The sequence below is a fragment of the Pseudophryne corroboree genome, chromosome 3 (genome assembly GCF_028390025.1).
Source record: "Pseudophryne corroboree isolate aPseCor3 chromosome 3, aPseCor3.hap2, whole genome shotgun sequence".
Classification (NCBI taxonomy): Eukaryota; Metazoa; Chordata; class Amphibia; order Anura; family Myobatrachidae; genus Pseudophryne; species Pseudophryne corroboree.
Window position 1 is genome coordinate 790,800,946 of NC_086446.1, and position 17,487 is coordinate 790,818,432.

The 17,487-nt window shown below is 47.0% G+C and overlaps 1 protein-coding gene across 1 annotated transcript in view; it reads left to right on the top strand.

The window, feature by feature from the left end:
- LOC135057441 (VPS10 domain-containing receptor SorCS1-like) overlaps positions 1 to 17,487 on the top strand; it is a 675,310-nt gene that overhangs the window by 342,416 nt on the left and 315,407 nt on the right. The window contains exons 5-6 of the mRNA XM_063963334.1: positions 10,317 to 10,475; positions 14,314 to 14,387. Of these exons, the coding sequence (XP_063819404.1) occupies positions 10,317 to 10,475; positions 14,314 to 14,387 (233 nt within the window). The remainder of the gene's footprint in view (positions 1 to 10,316; positions 10,476 to 14,313; positions 14,388 to 17,487) is intronic.

A 17,487-nucleotide genomic window follows, 5' to 3' on the forward strand; every position in this document is an offset into this window, starting at 1 on the left:
ACAGGACCGCTGTCCATGGTGCAGTAAGGCAGGAACACATGATACAGGGCCGCTGTCCATGGTACAGTAAGGCAGGAACACATGATACAGGGCCGCTGTCCATGGTACAGTAAGGCAGGAACACATGATACAGGGCCGCTGTCCATGGTGCAGTAAGGCAGGAACACATGTTACAGGGCCGCTGTCCATGGTACAGTAAGGCAGGAACACATGATACAGGGCCGCTGTCCATGGTACAGTAATGTAGGAACACATGATACAGGGCCGCTGTCCATGGTACAGTAAGGCAGGAACACATGATACAGGGCCGCTGTCCATGGTACAGTAAGGCAGGAACACATAATACAGGACCGCTGTCCATGGTACAGTAAGGCAGTAACACATGATACAGGGCCGCTGTCCATGGTACAGTAAGGCAGGAACACATGATACAGGGCCGCTGTCCATGGTACAGTAAGGCAGGAACACATGATACAGGGCAGCTGTCCATGGTACAATAAGGCAGGAACACATGATACAGGGCCGCTGTCCATGGTACAGTAAGGCAGGAACACATGATACAGGGCCGCTGTCCATGGTACAGTAAGGCAGGAACACATGATACAGGGCAGCTGTCCATGGTACAGTAAGGCAGGAACACATGATACAGGGCCGCTGTCCATGGTACAGTAAGACAGGAACACATGATACAGGGCCGCTGTCCATGGTGCAGTAAGACAGGAACACATGATACAGGGCCGCTGTCCATGGTACTGTAAGACAGGAACACATGATACAGGACCGCTGTCCATGGTGCAGTAAGGCAGGAACACATGATACAGGGCCGCTGTCCATGGTACAGTAAGGCAGGAACACATGATACAGGGCCGCTGTCCATGGTACAGTAAGGCAGGAACACATGATACAGGACCGCTGTCCATGGTACAGTAAGACAGGAACACATGATACAGGGCCGCTGTCCATGGTACAGTAAGACAGGAACACATGATACAGGGCCGCTGTCCATGGTACTGTAAGACAGGAACACATGATACAGGGCCGCTGTCCATGGTACAGTAAGGCAGGAACACATGATACAGGGCCGCTGTCCATGGTACTGTAAGACAGGAACACATGACTGCTTTTCATGGTACAGTAAGGCTGGTCTGGAAAGTAGGCTTTAGTTTAGTCTACTGAAGGCTGAAAGGGCTGATGCTGGTTTAAATGTACATCTGCTGGTGGAGCACATTCTGCTTCAGGACCGAGCGTGCATAAATATGAGTGATGTAGTGGACACACGTCTGGTCACTTGGGAAGGGCTATGTAGTATCATTAGTGTAACGTCACAGATGTGCAACTAGCAAAAGATGCAGACACAGACGTTTCTGCACACGTCTCAGATTAAGCCCCTCTGTCTCCATGTATGCCAACGGAAATTGAGAAAAGATAAGGGCCTGAATGAGGGGTGCCTGCAATGTCGATGTCAGATGCAGTGGTACAATTTTTTGCCACTGCGCATTTGCCAAAGCCGTGCAGCGCACATACTGTGATTGATAAGTGACAGTGCACTCACAGAGTGTTTAAGGGGGGGTGGCTAGAAAAATGCAGGGTTGTGAAGGGGCCATTTTCTGGACATTACCTAGTCTGCCACTGTGATTTTGATTGCAGCTGGAGAGACCCTGGCATCTCAGGAGAGGCGCGCTGTCAGAGACAATAGACAATTGCTGACATGTCCGATGATCTATCGATGTTGATGTGTCTGATGTTTCCCGCTTATGTACGTGAGTGGCGGATGTGAGACACAGGCAGTGGGCACCTCTGTGCGCAATACAGCGGCTGACCATATTACCATATTTTCACAGTACCCTATAAGTGAAAATCGCAGCTGCACATACAACTGCGCACAACTCTGAATCAGATCCAAAGTCTCTAATAATATTATAGGATAGAGGTGAGCTGGAAAATATTTAGTGGGTAAAAAGGAAACTGTGCATCATATGTGCCATCACATATATCTACAAGCAGAAAATAGTAATAGTCCTATGAAGTTCAATAGGGAATTAGTGACTCTTAGCTTTTATTGGGTTGGGTACAACATCCTGGCAATCGGGATCCCAACAGATAGGAGACTGACAGTAGGATCCCATCGGACAGTATCCTGAGACATCCCAGTAAGTATTTTCTCCCTACCCCTAATCCTACCGGAAATCCTAACCCACCCCTCCGGCAGCCTAACCCAAGCTCCAGCACAATTGTGTAAGACCCCTAGAGCCAGCGAGAGGGTCTTCTGTCTTTAACATCCGCCCATTGTTGCCTTAGTGCTTGATATGCACACTGATACTTAGGATGCTGCCAGGACTTATACCTCCAGAAGTAGAGGCTTACACAATTCGCTTGAGACCACAGGATAGGAGGCTGGAGTAATGTACAAAGGAAAGAGTAACAGAAAATACCGGAACACAAGGGGTTAAGGTCAGGACTGCGTTTTGATCTCAGTGAAGGCAGAGGAGGCAATGTGAGGTGGAATATGTGCACTGTGCAGATGGTGTATATTTTGCAGGTTGTATGGGGGGGATGTAGCAAGCCTTGGAGAGAAATACAGTGGGGAAGTGGCCCAAAGCAGCTTCAAACTGTTGTTTATTTAGCACAGTCTATGAAATGACATACAACTATTGGGGAACTACTCCAATTTATCTCTCTCCAAGGTTGATATACATCCCCAGAAGTAAGAATTACAGGCGTTCTTACACCTTGTGGGGAGCAGGTCATTTGAATAGATGAGTTTATTGGCTAGAGATCAGTATAGGCGATCAGTGTCATTTATAACCATCACCGGAGAATAAACAGAAAACACAATTAATGCTTTCTGCTACCTTGTTACTGTGCATCGTCCTTTAAGCTCTCTGCCCATATTGAAAATGAATTACAGACTTTGAGGAAATAGTAAGTTTTCATCTAACACGCGCCATTTGTTTGCGTAACAACTAAAGCCCTTAATGAGCTGGATGGCGACCTTTAGAGGGATAATGAATTTGGGAACAACAGTTGTTGACTTTCAGAATAGCCCTCGGGTTCCAATGAGCTTACAGTAAATTAGAGTAAATTATGAATAACGTTGCTTTAAAAAAAAAAAAAAAGTGCAGAGCCATTACTGGCGGGGTGTGAGGAGAGGTCGCCAGAGATAGAGAGCAGTTTTACATTTTTAATACATTGGGCTGGCAGCCCCATCTGGCTCTGTGCGTGCAGGATCCATAAATTGAGTTTCGTGCTCGTTTATCAAAAGAAAGGCAAAGAAAATAAAGTTTCTTCCTATTCCTACGGCAGATGATAAATTGCCGCTTTGAGTTTGGTTTCAGGGGTCTGTGTCGAATTTATTGACTTGCTACGAAAAACGATTAATCAATTGGACGGAGTGTACATGCCAGGATAGCACGGCTGTGTATACATGACGCGGACAGTACTGGAAGAATATAATTCCTCCTTGCTGAACAGCTACAGTCTGTGCCATTATGTTACAATTGCCAGGACTTGGATGTACTGTATGTACAGTAAGTGGCATGAGTAACATAGTGCCCATCTGGAAAGCGATGACGTGACGGTAGACGAGGCTTCCAAACTATTTACACCGTGGAATCAAAAAGGAGAAAAGTGTAGAAAAATATAAGATTTAAATTGCAAAATAGATGGAGCGTCTCCACACACTGCGCAATGTATAGAAGTGACCTCCTCTCACAGCCTGACGCTGGCTCAACAATCCAGACCGTTCTTCAGTCATTTTCAATACGTGAAAGATGCTCATTCAGCAGCATACTGTACACGGGGTGATAACCGTGTAGGTGGCTGGTTTGCATACAGTGGATCCCGGCTGATCACATGCTCGGATCTGTGAGTCATTTGGAAACTTGTGGTAAGGACAGAATTCTACAGCTAGTCACTGAGCGCCTGATTCAGAGGTGGCTGCAAATGCCATCGTGACTGCGTCTTTGGCCCAATTCAGTGTGCGGAATTCGCTATTTGGTAATTTCCACAATTCTGCGCATTCATGTGATCGCAATCTAAGTCCTGGTGGGGGGCAGGGATGGGGCGTGGGCATTGGGGGCGTGGGCCGGACAATGGGGGTGTGGCCAGACTGTTTGTGGGGTGGGCCGTGGCAGCTGTTTAACATCACACGCAGCCGCTGCGACCCAAAACATGGCTGTCCGGCGACTGTCTTCGCAGCTAGGCTGCATAGGCAGGTGGCGCTTGCATTTCAGCAGCGGGGGAGGACCCGGCGTGCGGGGCGGCTTTGCCCTGACTGTGACGGGTGGCCCCCTGCATGCTAGAGAAACAAGTTGTAGTTATGCGATTTCTGAATTAGGCCCTTTGTGCGCAGCGGTACTGAGAAATGCTAGTGCCGCGGCCGCCATATTTTGTGCGAAAATGCCCACTAGCTGCGTTCCCTACAGTAATTCACATTTCGCTTATCAGAGAGGCAAAGGGTGAATTAGACATGCAGCCTCCGCCATTTTCCCAGAGACCTGTACATGCGCCCTAAACTTTGGGACAGCGCTATGGTCCCCTAAATGACCCTAGTGCCCAGAGTCTACAGTGCAGCTGGCTATAGGGGAGGGGGCCCAGACGGAATCTGCACATAGGCCGCCTCCTCCCTTGAAAATTATATTGCAGTATTTATGGTGTAGCCACATGTCAATTTGGTTAAAAATGACTCACTTGGAATGAATAAGGCCGGGCACACATCAGAGCAATGTGTTCCCGGCTGATTCAACGTGTGACTGGACCCTGCATTGTGCCTTAAATACATGCGTGCACAACGCTCGGCCAACATGTCATTCCGAATTTAGCTGGAAACTACATGTCGTGCCAAGATCGTCCTAGTCTGTACCCACCCTAAATCTCCCCACCTACTTCTACAACTCCTGCACTGTATGCATAGGAGAAATAGTTTACTGATGACAATTAAAGTATTAACAAGCGGTACACGGACCCTGAAAGGCAAATGCCGACATGTCCACAAATGATATGTTAACCACTTTACGTGCGCCGGCAGTACCGGCTACTAGTGTAAACGTGATGGTAAATCATCATGTTTCCTGTGTTACTGCCGACAGGTGTGCTAATATGTTGTAAGTAGCACTTGCCGACATACATGAGCCTGTTGACATTTTGATTGTCGACAAGCACACTACATCCCACAAATAGCTGTGTTCAGTTTGTGTTACTTCTCTCTACATCTGGTTCAATTTCCCAGCAATAAAATGCACATTTATAAGTCGAACACCAAACACATTTGTCAAGAAATAGCGGAACAGAAAACAGGTGCAGGAAAGCTGGGGCAGAAATGGATGCAATGGCCGGATGGCGCTTCCTATAAACAGCCAATATAACAACTGGTTAACGTCTGTGTTCCTTCTAAGCCTCCGCATCGTACATCATCCGGTCTCCCAATTCCTAGTTTATTGTGGTGCTCAACAATTGCAGATTTGTAGCACTCCAGTGCAATCTCTGCCGTACCTGTCATGCTACACTTCTCCGGATAAAAGGGATTTTTATCACCCTGCTAAAAGCACTGGAAGGTTTTAATGAAGCCATGTGTGTATATAGACAATGTAACCTGTAAGCCGGGTCACTCGGCTGATGATATACGGCAGAACATTTTTAATGCACTTAGACAATTCTCTATGCTTAGGTTTATTGCAGATGGCTCAGTCCAGCTTCATGGCTGTGATACATTTGCACATCGTTTCCTTCCTTAGTTTTCCTCTTTACCCTTGATGCTGAAGATCAGATTATGGCCCTCATTCCGAGTTGTTCGCTCGTTCTTTTTCTTCGCATCGGTGCGATAAGTCGCAAACTGCGCATGCGCAATGTTCGCAGTGTGTCTGCGCCAAGTAAATTAGCACAAAAGTTTGGTAGTTTACTCACGGCTTAACGAAGATTTTTCATCGTTCTGGTGATCGTAGTGTGATTGACAGGAAGTGGGTGTTTCTGGGCGGAAACTGACCGTTTTATGGGTGTGTGTGAAAAAACGCTGGCGTTTCTGGAAAAAACGCGGGAGTGGCTGGAGAAACTGGGGAGTGTCTGGGCGAACACTGGGTGTGTTTGTGACGTCAAACCAGGAACGAAACTGACTGAACTGATCGCAGTGTAGGAGTAAGTCTCGAGCTACTCAGAAACTGCAAAGAAATTTCTAATCGCTATTCTATTCGCAATTCTGCTAATCTTTAATTCGCAATTCTGCAAAGCTAAAATTCACTCCCAGTAGGCGGCGGCCTAGCGTGTGCAATGCTGCTAAAAGCAGCTAGCGAGCGAACAACTCGGAATGAGGGCCTATATTAACCTGTGTAGTGCCGCTGTATGAAACAGGCATCCGTTGTGGAACTACAAATCCCAGCATGACATGACAGCCATAATGAGATAATCAGCGTGACAACAGCGGCATACAGTATAAGCAGGTCCCCTACTTGCAGATATTAATTCCAGGCTAGTTACATCATCATCCGATAATTGTGACATGCAACATGCTGTACATTAGGGGAATAACTGATTGATTTAATCATTCATCTGTAGCTTGTAAACCAGCCGTCCCCCCTGCGAAAGGCAATTAACATATTTGTTATTGAATTCCCACCAGTTGCTGAACAATTACGCGAGCCCCCTTCAGGCAGTGTTTCTTCCATTTGCCGTCTGCACATTGTGCGAGGTACAGTGGTTGCTTCGTTAGTGTGACCCAGACTGCCTTCTGTGCAAGAGACAATAATTAAAATTACTCTGAACACAGCTTTTGCATTTAAAGTGACATTACATGTTATTTTCCAGGTTATGTTACAGACCTTTACCTGGCAGAAAATGATCATGTTTAATTACCATGCAATCCTTCCAATGGTGAGACTGGGTTTAGCAGCGAGAGCTCCTCTGCCTATTTCTACATTTCTACTGTATATAGATAAAGTAAAAATTAAAAAATATATTCATTTATGTTGTTCCATCGATGGAGGGAAACCATCTGGTTCTCTCCTATTGATGGCAAAAGCATTCGACATCAGCCATAAACCATCGATGATTAGGAACAGGGTTGGACTGGCCCACGGGGACACAGGGGAAACCCCCAGTGGACCCTACTGCCTGGGGACCCACCTCCTGCTCTAAGGATCAGGTTCCAGACTGTGCTGTTACTAATCTAGTACATTATCATGCATGCACTACAGTATTTACTGTATATTTATCTAGGGGACCAACCCATGCAAAATGGTTAGGCAAACCAATATGGCGGCTGGGCACACCCCCTCTAGAGACTGGCCATACTCCTAAACATGGGCCCCTACCACTGTATTCTCCCAGTGGGCCAGTCCGACACTGATTAAGAATCGTTGACCACATCCCCTTATAGCACATTGGCCTGCTGAATGTCTCAGCGGCCCCGCTCAGACCACATCAGGAGCCAATGCACCTCCATGGAGGGGAAGAGAGCACCTGGTCCTGGCTGGTTCATATTCAGGATGGCATGGGGCCATCAACCTAGCCAGTCTTACCAGCACAACCGCGATCACAAAGCTGAACTGACACTTTATGGTGCGTGGCATTCCACAACGATGAATGATAACACTACACAGTTCCTGAGCGCAGGATCTATGGAGCTCACACATGCTGGGATTACAAGCACATGATAAGTAGCCCACTCTACAACCCCCAATACAATGGACTAAAGTCTACCAGTGACGGCTCAGAAACAGCTGCTACTTTGCTGAGTTTGAGGAACGTTCCAAGGGAAGATTTGCTATCACCAGCACATTGACTAATGTCACATCACACAGGGGATCATGTCACATTGGGGTCACAATTAGCTGATACTTTATCACCGTTCAATTGATCACTTTTCAAGGCTTAGTACATCTGGCCCAATGTCATCTCAGAGTGGGGACAGGGGTCCACAGAGCAGAAGGCTGGAGAGAACGCAGTGACAAGTATAGTTTCCCTCAACCAAGACCTGACTGTACGCATATAGACCCATGCTGGTGGCCACTGTTATAGGCCACACAGTCAAAAAGCAGTATTCAGTGCAGGCTGAGGGTTATAGAGCAATAGGTGGCACTTTCTCTGGGTGTCTGGACAGCAGAGGTGGTCACCCCATTGTGCAGTTCACAGATTTATCCGGTGCAGACGGACAAACGGATTGGGGATCCTCACATCACCCATCAAATTCCAACAACGAGAGCACAGTCAGTGGATCTCAAGCAACCCCTCTCATTCTCTCCAGATCTGGGACTGCCCAAACCCAATCCCAGGTTCCAAGACTTTGCCATGTACTGTATCTATTACATGTGGACTCATCACTATTACAGTATATAGATGTGCACTTTTCCTACACCAATTGGGAAATATGAGAATTGGGAAAGTATGTTATGCCCGCAGGCTGAGGGGGAGAGGGGAAGATTCAGCGCAAGTCTCAGGCATTGGCAAAGTGCATGTTCTGGCTAGTTGTTATGCCCCGGATCCCCACCCACTTATACAGCGCCGCAGAGACATCATGCGGGCCTGGGTACTGACGGGGCGTGGCCACTGGAGTGGCTGTAGTTACAATACCCCAACATGTTGCAAATACCTATGGTGCCCAGCAGCTGTAGCAGCGGTACACAGTGTAGTGGTGGCATCAGGGGGGCATGGTTATACCTCCCCTGCACTACCATGCTGCCACAGAGGTCTGGGTAATTGTACACCAATTCACATAAATTAATTACATCGTTAGGTGCTGTGCTTTATTGGGGGTAATGGTGGTCTAGTGTTACGTTGCGCGCTGTCTGTCTGATGTCAACAGTTAGTGAACACACTTTCCAGCTGATTACTAAATGTTTCTACACATTCTGTGAGGAAATTCAGTGATTAAACCCAGACATACAGATGGGTCCACGGTTATCTTGGCTTGTCTGCTGCACCTAGGTACACCATGGATTATTAACATAAACCCTTCATCTATTGTTCTCAGCTGCAATACAATACAGAGAGAACAATACATCAGGGGATTAAGTCATTACAGCAGGGGATTAAGTCATTACAGCAGGGGATTAAATCATTACAGCAGGGGATTAAGTCCGACTGCCCTGGCTCAGTTAATCCTATTAAAGGTCAAGATAAACATGGACCCATCTGTACATTTCTGTGGATTGGGCTGATAATCGCATAATGTATGACTGCGACTGATCAGCGATGATCGGACGGTCGGCCATGAAACATCTTCCAACATATCCAACTGATACGATCATTGCTCAGTCACATCTGGCTGTGTATGCGCTACTGCGTCCTACCGCCCCGACATTTATCCTGATACTCCGCAGGGAGGGGAAGGAGATATCTCACAGTGTATGGCCATGATATCCGATGGGTTTCAGCTTGTCGGATAAAATGTATGTTGGTGTGACAGATGTTTTACCTGACAGTTTCTCCCCATCATTGCTTGACAATGTTCACAAAATATACAGTACGGTACAAGCACTTGGTAGCATGCAAAGAGCAACTTCTGATTAACCCCTTTTTTGCTTAGGACGGGTTGGGATCGGGTTACCGGTGGTTGAGATCCCGGCGGTCTGCATCCCGACGCCAGGATCCCAGCCACCAAATTGCCAGTGGGGTCAGTATACTGACCGGCGGGATCCCGGCAACAGGTAACATGATTACATCTCGCTAAGGACAAGTGGGTCTCATCCTCAGCATTTCAGGGGTTCAAATCATGGAAGTGGGGGGGGGGGAACTTTTGCAAATTCCAGTCAGTAGTTGCTATAGCAGGGAGCCAGGTAGGGTTGGGTATTGATGGCATGTGTTTTATACAATCTCTTTTTTTTTTAAATAATTTTCAAGTCCAGATTTTATCTAAAGGTGGATAAAACCTGAAGCAAGAATCACACAGTATTTTTTATTTTTTTTGTAGTGGTGAATGGAACACATTTGATTTTGTCACACTTTCTTGCTATCTAAATAAAAAATTAAAAATCCATTGGGCCATTTTGGGAAGATTTCCTTTGCCGTGTGAGGAGAAATAAGCACACCAATGCTACTGACTGGAAATGTAAAGTATTAAAAACATAAAAAATAAATTGTCTGTGTACGTACAGCCTATGCAATTAATGATATTGATGTTGAAATTGCACAGGAATCAATGGGATTAATTGGTATTTGTAGCTCTTTCAGATAAGACAAGTTGTGTTCTAGGTGCTGAGCTTCACATACGTACTCTGTGAGTGTCAGGATCTCTCCACAGATACTGGTATTGCCCCCGCACGGCTGATTGTACTGCCCTATGCTGTGACTGTTATTATAGCGTACATCCCACTCCTCTCTTCCCCCAGATTATGCTCCTGACGGACCCGGAGATCGAGAGCAGCCTAATGATCAGCTCAGATGAAGGGGCCACATATCAGAAGTACAGACTCCAGTTCTACATTCAGAGTCTTCTCTTCCACCCCAAGCAAGAAGACTGGATCCTGGCCTACAGCCAAGACCAAAAGGTTTGTTTTCTGGGAATCTGATTTACACATTTATGTCCATTTCATTCTTTTATTTATACTGTATACACTGAAACATATAGGTTGTATAGGATGTAAGAGCTGTCCCTGGGTAACTAAAAAGAAAGAAATCTATGTATGTGACAGGGGCAGTGACATGATGTGAGGAGGGTAATGGAGGCAGCAGGAAGCCGCAGACTGAGAGTTATATAGTGGGAGGAGCAGGGTCCCCAGCAGCACAGATTATATCAGGAGATGAGTGATGTGTCAGTGAGGACAGGGCTGCATGTGACAGGGGCAGTGACATGATGTGAGGAGGGGAATGGAGGCAGCAGGAAGCCGCAGACTGAGAGTTATATAGTGGGGGGAGCAGGGTCCCCAGCAGCACAGAGTATATCAGGAGATGGGTGATGTGTCAGTGAGGACAAGGCTGCATGTGACAGGGGCAGTGACATGATGTGAGGAGGGGAATGGAGGCAGCAGGAAGCCACAGACTGAGAGTTATATAGTGGGAGGAGCAGGGTCCCCCAGCAGCACAGAGTATATCAGGAGATGAGTGACATGTCAGTGAGGACAGGGCTGCATGTGACAGGGGCAGTGACATGATGTGAGGAGGGGAATGGAGGCAGCAGGAAGCCGCAGACTGAGAGTTATATAGAGGGGGGAGCAGGGTCCCCAGCAGCACAGAGTATATCAGGAGATGGGTGATGTGTCAGTGAGGACAAGGCTGCATGTGACAGGGGCAGTGACATGATGTGAGGAGGGGAATGGAGGCAGCAGGAAGCAACAGACTGAGAGTTATATAGTGGGAGGAGCAGGGTCCCCCAGCAGCACAGAGTATATCAGGAGATGAGTGACATGTCAGTGAGGACAGGGCTGCATGTGACAGGGGCAGTGACATGATGTGAGGAGGGGAATGGAGGCAGCAGGAAGCCGCAGACTGAGAGTTATATAGAGGGGGGAGCAGGGTCCCCAGCAGCACAGAGTATATCAGGAGATGAGTGATGTGTCAGTGAGGACAGGGCTGCATGTGACGGAGGGGAATGGAGGCAGCAGGAAGCCGCAGACTGAGAGTTATATAGTGGGAGGAGCAGGGTCCCCAGCAGCACAGAGTATATCAGGAGATGAGTGATGTGTCAGTGAGGACAGTGCTGCATGTGACAGGGGCAGTGACATGATGTGAGGAGAGGAATGGAGGCAGCAGGAAGCCACAAACTGAGAGTTATATAGTGGAAGGAGCAGGGTCCCCAGCAGCACAGAGTATATCAGGAGATGAGTGATGTGTCAGTGAGGACAGGGCTGCATGTGACAGGGGCAGTGACATAATGTGAGGAGGGTAATGGAGGCAGCAGGAAGCCGCAGACTGAGAGTTATATAGTGGGGGGAGCAGGGTCCCCCAGCAGCACAGAGTATATCAGGAGATGAGCGATGTGTCAGTGAGGACAGGGCTGCACGTGACAGGGGCAGTGACATGATGTGAGGAGGGGAATGGAGACAGCAGGAAGCCACAGACTGGGAGTTATATAGTGGGAGGAGCAGGGTCCCCAGCAGCACAGAGTATATCAGGGGATGAGTGATGTGTCAGTGAGGACAGGGCTGCATGTGACAGGGGCAGTGACATGATGTGAGGAGGGGAATGGAGACAGCAGGAAGCCACAGACTGGGAGTTATATAGTGGGAGGAGCAGGGTCCCCAGCAGCACAGAATATATCAGGGGATGAGTGATGTGTCAGTGAGGACAGGGCTGCATGTGACAGGGGCAGTGACATGATGTGAGGAGGAGAATGGAGGAAGCAGAAAGCCACAGACTGAGAGTCATATAGTGGGAGGAGCAGGGTCCCCAGCAGCACAGAATATATCAGGAGAGGAGTGATGTGTCAGTGAGGACAGGGCTGCATGTGACAGGGGCACTGACATGATGTGAGGAGGGGAATGGAGGCAGCAGGAAGACACAGACTGAGAGTTATATAGTGGGAGGAGCAGGGTCCCCAGCAGCACAGAATATATCAGGAGAGGAGTGATGTGTCAGTGAGGACAGGGCTGCATGTGACAGGGGCAGTGACATGATGTGAGGAGGGGAATGGAGACAGCAGGAAGCCACAGACTGGGAGTTATATAGTGGGAGGAGCAGGGTCCCCAGCAGCACAGAATATATCAGGGGATGAGTGATGTGTCAGTGAGGACAGGGCTGCATGTGACAGGGGCAGTGACATGATGTGAGGAGGAGAATGGAGGAAGCAGAAAGCCACAGACTGAGAGTCATATAGTGGGAGGAGCAGGGTCCCCAGCAGCACAGAATATATCAGGAGAGGAGTGATGTGTCAGTGAGGACAGGGCTGCATGTGACAGGGGCAGTGACATGATGTGAGGAGGGGAATGGAGGCAGCAGGAAGACACAGACTGAGAGTTATATAGTGGGAGGAGCAGGGTCCCCAGCAGCACAGAGTATATCAGGAGATGAGTGATCTGTCAGTGAGGAGAGGGCTGCATGTGACAGGGGCAGTGACATGATGTGTGGAGGGGAATGGAGGCAGCAGGAAGCCACAGACTGAGAGTTATATAGTGGGAGGAGCAGGAACCCTAGCAGCACAGAGTATATCAGGAGATGAGTGATGTGTCAGTGAGGACAGGGCTGCATGTGACAGGGGCAGTGACATGATGTGAGGAGGGGAATGGAGGCAGCAGGAAGCCACAGACTGAGAGTTATATAGTGGGAGGAGCAGGGTCCCCAGCAGCACAGAGTATATCAGGAGATGAGTAATGTGTCAGTGAGGACAGGTCTGCATGTGACAGGGGCAGTGACATGATGTGAGGAGGGGAAAGGAGGCAGCAGGAAGCCACAGACATAGGGGCCTACTTAATAATCATTTCTAGCCCTTAAGACATAGGGGTCTATTCATGAAGCATGATAAGTGTGGAGAAGTGAGCCATGGCAACCAATCAGCATTGAAGTAACATTTTATAATTTGCAAACTATACAATTGTATGGAGCAGCTGATTGGTTGCCATGGGCAACTTCTCCACAGGCTCACTTCTCCACTCTTTTCACTGCTTCATGAATAGACTCCTTAAACTGCTAATTCTGCATGTTTAAGGGCAGCAATAAGTATCTCATAAGACATTTCTGTCTGCTGGCCTCCGCAGCAGTTGTCCCCATAAGAAAGTTTTGTATGAGGGTGTATTTTATTAAATCTGCAAACCAAAGCTTTGCAGATCTTGCCTGCGTGGGTTAATGCCATCTGAAGATGATGCTAGTCAGCCCATTCACATAGAGGTGTACTGTATAAGAATGGCAGTGAGCAGTGGCACCGATTTACCTCCAGTGAAACCTGTGAATACTCCTGTGCCAATGGCTTCGTAAATAGCACAATGCAATGACATGATTCAAATAATTTTGCTGGAAATTTAATATACAGACCCCTCATTCCGGTAGGATGCAACTTCCTTCAGTGCTGAAACGGCGTACTGTCTATAGCACAGGTTCTCAAACTCGGTCCTTAGGACCCCACACGGTCCATGTTTTGCAGGTCACCTGTAGATTTAAAAAATGTGACAGTTGGTGATACACAGTGCAACTGCCGGGTGACATGGAAAACGTGAACCGTGCGGGGTCCTGAGGACCGAGTTTGAGAACCACTGGTCTATAGTAAGAAATGGTGCAGTCTAAGAGGAAACCTCTGTACTGGATTACTGCATGGGAGGGGCAGTTGTTCAAGAGGTTGGATGGTCCCAAAGTCGACAATGTCTTATGTCATTGTAACATGTTCTATATTAATTTAATATTATTTTTAATATTAATATCCTTGACACTTATTACCCCCTCATATCTCTCTCTCCGCAGCTGTACAGCTCATCGGAGTTTGGGAGGCGGTGGCTGCTGCTTAGCGAGTCTGTGGCACCCAATCGATTTTACTGGTAAGATGCTTTTATTTCTTAGTGATGACCCTGATGGAACTATGTATGTGAATGTCTGTTCCTTGTGTACTGTCAAAAGAAGCTTTTCCTTCCCACTCTCCCGGTCAGCAATCATGGATAAGCTTGTTTCGTTTCTTGCTCCATTCTTGGTATTGATCTTGACCAAAGTCAGTGTTTGTAGTTTTAGTACCAGTGTAGCTGTTTCAGGAGTAGGAATGGCCAAGGACCACTGATGGTTAGCAGCCATGGTTTAACGGGTCATCCTTGATGGTGGAGATCTGATGGCAGGGAGGCAGTAATGTTTTTTTTCCTGGCACTGGCAGAGGGGGCAGTACAGGGAAAAGGGCTAACAGTGATAAACTAACCTCACCCAGATCTGTGATAGAGGAATGGAACCTGATTAAACAGGGGCTGCGTAGTAGACACAGTTGTTTGGCTGTGATGGGTACAGTATATACACTGAGTATCACAAGAGTTGTTCACATGAGTAATATTGGAAGACAGGATATGAAACACTGTCCGGTATGGTCGTTTTCTATGGGGGTAATTCCAAGTTGATCGCAGCAGGATTTTTGTTAGCAGTTGGACAAAACCATGTGCACTGCAGGGGAGGCAGATATAACATGTGCAGAGAGAGTTAGATTTGGGTGGGGTGTGTTCAATCTGCAATCTAAATTGCAGTGTAAAAATAAAGCAGCCAGTATTTACCCTGCACAGAAACAAAATAACCCACCCAAATCTAACTCTCTCTGCACATGTTATATCTGCCTCCCCCTGCAGTGCACATGGTTTTGCCCAACTGCTAAAAAATTTCCTGCTGCGATCAACTTGGAATTACCCCCTATGTTGGTTATCTGGCGCATTAGTTACAGATGAAGCTGATATGATCACAATCTGAATTTTAAATATCGAGTAGAGATATGCGCGAACCGCCATACTTTAGTTTTAGTTTTCCATTTTGGCAAAACCACCATTAAGTGTTTTGGTTGGACTTGACTTTGGATTTCCTAAAATTTTTATTTGGATTTCTTGAAAATTGATAAAAACAACTAAAATCTTGTAGTTCAGTCCTGTTTTATTCCTACAGTATTATTATCCTCAATAACATTCATTTCCAGTCAATTTTGACCACCTCACAGCGCACAATGGCCCTCATTCCGAGTTGTTCGCTCGTTAGCTGCTTTTCGCAGCAGTGCACACGCTAGGCCGCCGCCCTCTGGGAGTGAATCTTAGCTTTGCAGAATTGCGAACGAAAGATTAGCAGAATTGCGAATAGAAATTTCTTAGCAGTTTCTGAGTAGCTCCAGACTTACTCTGCCACTGCGATCAGTTCAGTCCTTTTCGTTCCTGGTTTGACGTCACAAACACACCCAGCGTTCGTCCAGACACTCCCCCATTTCTCCAGCCACTCCCGCGTTTTTCCCCGAAACGCCTGCGTTTTTTCGCACACTCCCATAAAACGGCCAGTTTCCGCCCAGAAACACCCACTTCCTGTCAATCACACTCCAATCACCAGAACGATGAAAAATCTTTGTTACGCCGTGAGTAAAATACCAAACTTTTGTGCTAATTTACTTGGCGCAAGCGCACTGCGAACATTGCGCATGCGCAGTTTGCGACTAATCGCTCCAATGCGAAAAAAACTAACGAGCGAACAACTCGGAATGAGGGCCTTTGTTCACCAATATTGGCCCGAGGCTGGCTGGCTAACCTAAGCAACAGAGCAGCGGCACAAACACGCGGCAGTTTAAAAGCATATAGCACATCTATGAAACATTGCGGCACAGCAGCGGCAGGATGGATAGCACTTTAATAAACTATGGCCCTCATTCCGAGTTGTTCGCTCGCAAGCGGATTTTAGCAGATTTGCTCATGCTAAGCCGCCGCCTACTGGGAGTGAATCTTAGCTTCTTAAAATTGCGAACGATGTATTCGCAATATTGCGATTACACACCTCGTAGCAGTTTCTGAGTAGCTCCAGACTTACTCTTCCAGTGCGATCAGTTCAGTGCTTGTCGTTCCTGGTTTGACGTCACAAACACACCCAGCGTTCGGCCAGACACTCCTCCGTTTCTCCGGCCACTCCTGCGTTTTTTCCGGAAACGGTAGCGTTTTTCCCCACACGCCCATAAAACGGCCTGTTTCCGCCCAGTAACACCCATTTACTGTCAATCACATTACGATCGCCAGAACGATGAAAAAGCCGTGAGTAAAATTACTAAGTGCATAGCAAATTTACTTGGCGCAGTCGCAGTGCGGACATTGCGCATGCGCATTAAGCGGAAAATCGCTGCGATGCGAAGATTTTTACCGAGCGAAAAAACTCGGAATGAGGGCCTATATAACCAAATAGAAAGAATGCTTTCAAAAAAAGAGGCCAAAGAGCAGTACAGAGAAATGTAGGTGGAATATGTAGTGGCAGGCAGGTAAAGGATTGATTGATTGATTGATTGATTCATTCTTTCATTGATTTAAATTGATTATTTTAATTTAGATTTTTTTTTTAAAGACAACAGACCATAAAAGGATATAATATTAATAGTGAAGGGTTGCAAAAACAAGCCAGGAAAATTAACAGTTGCACTGCGCAGCTGGAAACTCCAAAGTAGCATATCTTATACTAACAAAAATGTAAGATGCTGGGCTTCTGGCCATACTATCCACCTCCTTCCTAATTTTATAACATGCCCCTGTAAAACATTTATGAGGTGCACCAGAGAGTCTGAATATGAGGGATAATACCATGATTTTTCTAATAAATATAGTCCACCAGTGGTGCAAGATGGAATTGTCATTGGGCCCTCCCCCACACCCTTATGTAGGATATTAAAAAGGACATACACACCTTAACAAACCAAGAACTTGGTTTGTTTGGGCCCCTACACAATTTTTTTGGAAGGAATACCTCTGATCATTAATGAGCAGGTTGATGATGAAGGTATTGGCAGTGGAGATTGCATATGCTGGTCTAAACCACTAGTAGCTGATACTGGACTGTTATTTTTTTGTTATTATTTTACAGGATATGTTTCAGATTTTGATAAATAACTTGCATGAACTCACTGCAAAGGATATAACAAGGAGGAGGTGCATAGATGGT